This window comes from Lissotriton vulgaris, chromosome 10 (genome assembly GCF_964263255.1).
Source record: "Lissotriton vulgaris chromosome 10, aLisVul1.2, whole genome shotgun sequence".
Lineage (NCBI taxonomy): Eukaryota > Metazoa > Chordata > Amphibia > Caudata > Salamandridae > Lissotriton > Lissotriton vulgaris.
This window is the reverse complement of record NC_141698.1, coordinates 1118158506-1118167586: the sequence shown is the minus strand read 5'-3', so window position 1 is coordinate 1118167586 and position 9081 is coordinate 1118158506. Positions and strand designations below refer to the sequence as shown.

Below are 9081 nucleotides of genomic sequence, written 5' to 3'. Positions count from 1 at the left end.
ATGGCAATGGTGATGTCTGGGGCTGAAGAGGCATTCATCCATGTTTCTGTTAGGAAGGCGACGTCCGGTGAAATGGTGTCTAGTAGATTCCAGAGGTCGATGGCGTGCCTGTGGACCGAGCGGGTGTTGAGCAGGATGCATTTAAGGTTGTTGGTGTCAGATATCTGGTTGGTGTTAGTGGATGAGGAGTTGTTCTTGGTGCCGTCGAAATTGCAGGAGTTGCAAGAGAAGGGTCCATGGGTGTGTCCAGGAGCGGCTTGGACGCAGTTAAAAATAGTAAGTGTAAACACACAGTTACATATACCTACCTTGAAGATACAGTGCTATCCCATTTTCTGTACTTGGTAATGTTGCAGGTCAATAATTTGCCACTCATTATTGTGCTATAAATCTCAGGTGTTTACTAGTTTACCCATTAGATTGTCCTTGGTGTTCAGCTCAGGCCTACGGAGGATGATGTAGACTTTAGGGATGAAGATACAGCCTAACAGTCCAGAGCTTGAAGTAAGGATGGCGAAGATCTCCACGGCCACCATGTACCTGCCCTTGGTGCTCAGGTACGCTGGGATGAAGGAGACCCAGACGCTGCAGAACACCAGCATGCTGAAGGTGATAAACTGGGCCTCATTGAAAGTAGCCGGTAACTTTCTAGCTATTGAAGCAACAACAAAGCTAAGAAGAGCCAAGAATCCCACATAACCAACCACAGCAAAGAACGCAGCGACAGAACCTTCGTTACACTGTAGGATCATCTTCCCGGTTTCTGCTTTGGTGTCAATGTCTGGAAATGGAGCAGAGAGAAGGAGCCACCAAGTGCATATCACAACCTCGCCAAGTGAGCATCCAAGAATCAAAAAGATGGACAATCGAGGGCCCACCCACTTTCTGAGCTTGCTGCCCGGCTTTGTGGCATTGAAGGCAATGATAACTGTGAGAGTTTTTGCTAAAACTGTAGTAACAGCAATAGTGAAAATTATCCCAAAGGCAGTTTGACGGAGGAGACAGGAAGTCTTGGACGGGCGTCCGATAAACAAAAAACAGCAGAGGAAGCACAGCATGAGGGAGAGGAGAAGGATGTAGCTGAGATCTCGGTTATTGGCTCTAACCAGAGGTGTGTTGCTGTATTTAATAAAGATTCCTAGCACTCCAGCAGTGAGGAGGGAGAACAAACTTGTAATTAAGGTTAAGGCAGATCCCAGCAGATCCTCATAGGACAGGAACTCTACCACCCGTGGAATGCAGGAATCTCTCTTCTGATTGGACCACTGGTCTTCAGGGCATCTTAGGCAGTTTGGCATATCTGCAATGAAAGAACATTGTTCAGTATTACAGAAGATGCTTTCAAGTAGGGAAAGATGAGACAGATGAATAGAATGTGACACAGTGAATTTATTATGACCTATGTGGCTAATAATACACCTGTATGCGGGTGTACTGTGTGTGGAATATACACACTGGGCCTTGCAACTCATTAACAAAAACACATTGACCAAGAATCTCCATAGAGGCTGCCAGGAGGATAGACAGAGGAACATCTAGCAGCTGTGGTCACTCTCCAACCCTTGAGCGTGTTATAAAACCCTTCACAAACCTAGGAGTAGTACCAGAATATTTGTGAAGTTACTGGCTGTAGGATGTGCGTACACTATTCCTGACTACATAAAAGTATTCAGGAATGTAGAATGGTCTGTAATGGGGGCATGGACACAGGCAACAAGAAGGTTCTCCTTTTCACGGAGGAATGTCTTCAAGCAATAAAAGAATACCCAGATTTGAATGTTTATAATAGGAGTTTACATCTGTCATTAGAGTAGGGATCATGTAGCTGCACCTGTAAGGTCAATCCTGCCCCTGCTTGGGTATAGTCTCCATATTTTGTTTTCACTGGTGCTGCTGGTTTGGACATTCTGCCCTTTCTACTACATTATGTGACTATCACAATTCATTCTAATCTCCTGATCTTACATAAGCCTCATAACCATTAAGGCCCCTCCTCTACAGCATACACACAATCTTGAAATGACTCCTCTCCCTGTTCTTCAACCCCAATACCTCAATGCACAGCTCTCTTTATTTCTCTAAATAACGTTTCCGCTATAAACAGTCATACCCTTAAATAGATAAATATCTTCGTATAAACCATAAAAGTCTAATATGTTTGGACACTGCAGAAATGAGCACAGGCAAACTTTGTATTTATGCCAATGTGTGACATTTTCTCAAACACAAGTAAACTTTATAAACCTTAGCAGCAGTGTCATTTCATTAGGCCTCCATCGATAAGTAGTAGGCCCAACACACATAACTGGGCACACATTAGATTTCATATTCACAAACTCTCCTAACCTATAGGTCGAATCCCCCATGCCTAAGTTCTGGACAGAACATTTCTCTATCAATTTTCATCTCCATGTTGGAAAATCCCTGGACCTCACCGCTCTGTCACCTAGAAAGGTCGGACCCTGGAGAGAGGTGTCTCTTCAGTCCTTTACTTCACATTTTACTCCTTCCCTCCCTACCACTCATGGAGATATTAATCATGCTTTGAAGGATTTTGAGGAAGCGTTTACCCAGGCATTAGATATCATCACACCATGAAAATCAGAAATCCATCTCTCCCTGGTTCCCATAGTCTCTAAAGGCAGAAAAAGCAGTCTGGATCTAAACATATTAATGAATAATACTAAGTGGTACTCCCCTAGTAGAGTGCTTCACTCTAGTATCGCTAGAAATCTGATAGGTCCCTTCCACAAGCTTGTTTCTTGTGATGCGGAAGCTTCATTGGTGGCACAACCTTACATTGCAACACTCTTCTCTTTAATATCAAATCCGCATTGACTCATGAATTTCAGGAAATCCTTAAAGACATGGCTTTACAGCAACTAATCAGGGCCCCTCAGTGTTAGAAGCTAGCACCAAAAATCCTCCGATATACATGAGCGCTTTATAAAACTTCAATTCTAGCACTGCACCACACATGTTTTCTCCCATTTTGCAGGCGATAAGTATCACAGCTGTTGAATGTCATTCCCAGTGGTATTAGATTTTAGCACCACCAGCATCAACTACTGATCCAAAGGGCTGTCTTGGATGACACATGGGCTCTCATCATGAGTGGTATGGTAATTACTTTATGGCTAATCTCTGCTACCGTTTTATTGCAATAATTCTCACTGTAGGAAAGTGAGGACTTATGTAGTGAGGCGGGTTAAGCTGGACTATGTAACACCTTCACGTTGCCCCAAATAGATTCTTTGGATTCACACTAATAAATCCCTATCTCAGTCCTGGTAGTGTGGCACAGAGCAGTCAGGCTTTAGCAGAGAAACATGTGTTAATCAATTCATAGTACCAATCTGGACGATAAGTAACTGACTTGACTCAAAAGAAAACTGACAACAATTTATAAAAATAGAACATATTTTATATGTTTGTAGACACCAAAATGAAGACAGTGGGATGAGAATAACCAGAGTTATGAATTTTTAAAAGAGAAATCAATTAGTGCATTTAACTGCTGCAAAACAATAATGTTGCAGTCTATGGGGAAACACATTAGTGACACCCGGTCACTTGCGGGTCGAGTCCAGCGGAAACGACTGGGGAGCAGGGTGATGGGGGTCCCAGGACCAGGCTTGGACAGTCAGACTGTCGTGATAAACAAAATGCTCCATGCCCAGTCTCCATTTTAGTTTTGCTGTTTCTCCAATTCTTCTTGAGACGTCTGCAGGTGTGTCTGGATTCTTGGAATTTAGTGGTGAACCAGGGGGCTTCCTTGGTTGCTGTCTGTCGTGGTTGTGGAGGGGGCCAGCATGTCTGCGCAGTTAGTGATCCATCTGTGAAGTTCTTTGGCTGAGGAGTTGGTGTCGGTCGAGGTCGGGGGGCATCGCAGTTGAGCGTGGAGTTGAGGTGCTCCTCGGTGACTTTGCTCCAGTTCCTTTGTGGTGGCGGGTGGTGCTTTGGGTGTGGTGGGATTTTCAACGTGGAAGTGAAAGCAGTATTGGTCTGTCCAGATGGGTTGCGTGGTGTAGCTGAATTGGACATTGTTACCTCCTGCGAAGACGAGGTTGAGGTTGTGTCCTGCCTTGAGGGTCGGGCGGTGAAAGCAAAGTTGCTGCACTGCATTGCTGAACTGCACCATATTTTCGAAGACATATTTTATTAACATTTTATTATATGGAGTGCAATCACATTCAAGGGCAATATCTTGCAACACATACTCTTATTTCAATAAGACCTGCTGAGATCACTGATAGCAAAATGGTGTACATAAAGGAGTGACTTAAGATAGGATAAAAGGTCGACTCACATTCAGGAAAATTGAATCATAGTGCTAACCCACACAGGCTAGCTACGAATATGAGTCCTAGAGTATAACAAGCACTAACCTGGGGGAAGCAGGGGTAATTAAGAACAAATAAACCTAAAAGCAAATGGGAAATATTCAGAACCATTGGGCTTATTTACAAGCCCCCTGTGCCGGCGGAGTGTAACTTTTGGTGATGCTCCAGTGGCGTAGATGACAAACTCATATCTATGAGGCCATGCAAAGCCACTATGTGTGACTTTGAATGACCTCATACATATGTGGTAAGGCAAGATAACACAAATTGCTGCGTTTCTTTACTCTGCGCTCCGGAGACGTTCCATAGGCTTTATGGTTTGTTTTCCTACGCAACAGCGATGGATTTTGATGCTTCCCTAGATCTAAAAAAACATGAAACCTGAGAAAAAGCCAAATCCTTACGCCTTCCGAGGTGAGGCATAACGAGGAGAAATGTTTTTATTTCTACAAGTTATTTCCACATTCTGCAGCACACATAGAAAGAGGAAAATGCCTCTTAGGTTGTTTCTGTACCCTTTCCTGCACAAAAAGAATACTGCTGACAACACTGGCACCCTTGCACCATGGAGCAAGGGCGACTGCATGCACCATACTGAATAAATATGGTGTAATCCTGCCTTTTCACTTTAACATGAGGCAGCGCAGCAAGGTGACTTGCTTCACTCCTCTACACCAGATCCCCTTAAATGAGGGCCCAATTGTCCACTGGGGGGTTCATACCACACTAATATGTATGATGGATCATTGCAGTATGGGGGGGGGGGGTAGAGTGCAGAGGGTGGCAGGCGTTGAGTGCGGCGAGTTTTCTTCATGGTCATCAAAAGTGGCACAAGTGGCTAACGACCCAATTGGCAGAGATTGGTGCCTCAACTCCCATAAGAGGATTCTTCTACTGGAGCAGAGAGTAGGTGGCCATCATTAGCTACAAAAGGGTAGTCGTTCTGTATCATATCCCAAGCCAGCGTGTGGTCTGTATTACACCAAACGTTCTGTACTTCCAGCTTCATTAAAATTCTCTCACATTCAGACCATTTGGGCAATTCTTGTCTCCACTCCTGTATGGAGGGACTGTTAGGGGATTCACAGAACATCGATATGCGTCAGCGAGAAGGACGTGAAATAAGATTGCAAATTTAAGGTGATGATTTGGAATGGGGTGTGGGGAGCAATCTCAGTAAAGAGACAGTCTTAGTCCTATTGAGATTCTGGCTTGTGGCAACATTGATGAGGCATATCACTGCTTCCCAATAAGGTGTGAGGGTCGAGCAGTGTCGCACATACAATAAAAGTCTTCACCACCTTGCTGGCATCTAAGGCTAACCGCTTGGGCCCCTGGGAAAATCCCGTTGATGCACGTTGGGGTTAAGTACACCCTATGGACATAGCAACATTGAATCAGTTTAAAGAATGCATTGCAGGACGTGTAATGAGTGTTACCCAGAACATTAGACCAGTCCTTGTCTGCCCATGTCCATGGCTCATTGGTCTTGAAGGTGAACATGGTCACTCTTAGTTTGGGAGAGTCATGACCAATAAAGGAGCATAATAGCTCATACCCATCCAGATGTGGTGAAAATAGTTTTGGGGCAATTGGGGGTGGGGGTTCAAGTCTATCCCCAACCCCATGGCCAACAAATAGTGGCCACCACTGCACATAGAGAAAAAAAAGTAATATCAGGGAAAGGAAAGCATGTCCATTAGTAAAGTGAAGCTCTGCAATTGCTTGTTCGAAAACCAGTGCTCCATAATCATCATGCCCCTCTGCAACTAATCATCTAGTCTAGTCCAGCCTCCTGTATGAGGGAGATGAAGTAGGGCTGTTAGTGGAAAGTAGAGGATCTTTGTCCCAGTGCATTGTAGAGCCCAGATCCATGCAAACTAGAGAGTATATATTAAGAGACCCTCTGACCCCATGCTGTGCTTGCAGTGTGAGTAACAGGGCCGCAATGGTGTATCGAGTGCGTACAAATGGCGATCCTCCGCTGTTTCATCACAACCTCCATACCGCCAGTAAGCCGCCCATTTGAGTTGCCCTGCAGAGTTATAGAGCTCCATATCCCGTACTGCGAGTCCTCCTTCATCTGTGGAGAAAATCAGTTTGTTCAGGACTGTATGATGGTACTCTGTTCCTCAAATGAGTAGGACTGGCAGACTATCCATCTCATTAAAGAGGGGCATTGGAAGGCAAATCGGAAGGGCAGCAAAGTAATAAAGAAAAAATTTAACCTTTTAGTTAAACAAGCATGACAAGAAAAAATTTCCAAATCACTGCAGACCGACTTAGAGCCCCTCCGGACCCAACTACCACGCCAATAATTACTTTATTTGAGGGAGTGTCATAACCCAATCCCCCTCCCTTCCCCCGAAGCTATGCACCTGCAAATTGGTTATCTGTGCTCTGAGCATGCATGGTTCTGTACTGTGCCGCAGAAATGGAGATTTGTGCTCTGACTATGCAAGGTGCTGTCCTGTGCTGCAGAAACTGAAATCTGAGTGTGCACAATACTCTACAGTGGCAGGAAAATGGGGATTATGTACAGGTAAACGGGAGTAGTTTAGGGAGGGACAATGAGGGATTTAGGTACAGGTAAGGAAGTGTTTATGAAGGGACTATCTAATACATTCATGGTCCGGTCAGGTGAGCCCTTCCCCGATGAATGTGTACACTTTTTCCATGGAAACCTCTGGGGTTCCTTATCAATATTTGTGATGCCAAATTTTCAATAAACAAAATTGCAAGCCATTTCTTTTCAATGCTACATCTTTATTTTGAGAAATAAATAGATTTTTATTTGTTCAATCTAACGGACATTATTTGAACTTCCAGTTATATGTAATCCATAGATTTTACAACCGAATGCATTTCAGGTCACTCCATGGACCCTTCTTCAGGGGTCGAAAAATAAAATAATGCAAGATGCTAATCAGTCTATCTTTCTTAATAAACAAAAGTTATACATGTATTCAATGTAATACTGACAAACGATAATGGATATTATAATTACTAGCATAAAACTAAGTGTGGGCGAATTTTGCGGATTTGCGATCTGCAAATTTGCGCAAAATCTGCAAATAAATCAGCGAGTTTGCGAAAAAATTTACGAACTTGCAGATTTGCCCAAAAAAGACTGTTTCCTGGTGTGCGGGGCCAAATGGGCGAGGCTTCTATTCATGTTCACATGCCTCTTGTGTATAAAGGGTCAGAGAGCGAGCAGGGCATCATATGAGGAGAAAGCAGCCTTCTGGTCATAGGAATTACACAGGGATCGCTCTCGAGAAACTCATGGATGCAAAGACCTCCCTGAAGTATTACAGCTAATTTTCTATGGCAGGGATGGGGATAAAGCACACTTGCCCAGCCTCGACCGTGCTCACTAATGTTTTGGGCTGATTAAAACGTTACAGAATTTGGCTTCAACTCGGGCACCTGCTTATCTGTAAGTGCTTCCTGTTGAGGTTTAATTGTTGTGACAGGAGCCTCGTGCCAGAATGAATCCTGCCCTGCATATTTATCCACGAAGATGCCACCGTTTTGTGCAATACCTCTACTCAACTGGAGTACTTCTAGTAGCTAATCAGTAAGTGCTACCTCGTTGGGTAAATGTATAGTGCTTTTCCTACACTGCAGCTGCGTAAAGGGCCAGAAGGTTTGCCTCCAGTGACCGTGTGTGCCTGTAACTTTGGTCCCTTGAGTTAGCTGGCCCGAAAAAAAATAATAATCCTACTGCGAGCGAACGTGCGAATTTTTCAGCAATTTTGCAAGATTCGCGGATTGCAAAATTGCAGAAAATCCGCGAATTTCGCGAGCGGAACCGATTTTTGGCCCATACTTACATATAACATGTAATAGTACAAAAAGGTACTCAATGTACATAAAGTGACAATAGAGAAATGAATGCGCGGTGCTGCATCTCATGTATTTCATGATGTAAAACTTGATCACATACTTAATGCCCATGTTCTTGGAAAGTGCTCATGTCCCAAAATTATTAAAAACCAATACCTTATGCTATGTTTGACTGATAAACCCTATAACTCGCATTTCAACCAAAGTTACACGTCAACGCGGTCCTATCTAATCTAAAAAAGTGCCCCAAAAGCATTCATGGTTCTAAACAACGCTCATTTAGTTTAAAAGCTTTGATGGATACCCGTCTTTTAAGAATAGCAAAAAGATGCATATAGCCATGTTCATTTACGTGAACCGGTTCCAACCTGATATGCACTCGCGTTCAACTTGAGGTTAAGAGTGAACACAGTCAGACAGAATCGCCAAACTTTCCAAATGTTCGCTTACGCGCAAACTTACTTTCTGCAGAAGAGTGCTTAACCCAGGGTCTGGTACGGAATCAAACCGCTCGAGAGTTCTCCATGACTGAACTACGCACTACGTGATATGCGGAAGTCACGTGTTAGTTTACTGTGATTTATTTAAAGGGACTACTCACTTTGTTGAATGCTTAACACAATAAAGAAATAGAAAAACAAAAAGAGAACAATAATCCCCTTCATACAGAGTTCTGAGGCATGACATATGATCACATACATAGAGCTTCATTTGTTATGTGAGCCAGAAACGATAACATGATATATAACGGACATCTCACCACCATTGATTCTGTAATACTACAGTCTTTCAGTTCTGTGTATACATGATTAAATGTTCATCGATGAATGCTCATACCACAATTTAAAACCTGATGGAAGGAAAACACAATATTAAAGAAAACATGCTA

At 43.4% G+C, this 9081-nt stretch overlaps 1 protein-coding gene across 3 annotated transcripts in view; it reads right to left on the bottom strand.

Moving 5' to 3' along the window:
- Positions 1–392: 392 nt before the first annotated feature.
- Positions 393–9081, bottom strand: part of LOC147689419 (vomeronasal type-2 receptor 26-like) — a 583477-nt gene continuing 574788 nt past the window's right edge. For all 3 annotated transcript variants that reach the window (XM_086940099.1, XM_086940100.1, XM_086940098.1), the window contains one exon: positions 393–1300. In XM_086940099.1, coding sequence (XP_086796225.1) covers positions 393–1300 — 908 coding nt within the window. The remainder of the gene's footprint in view (positions 1301–9081) is intronic.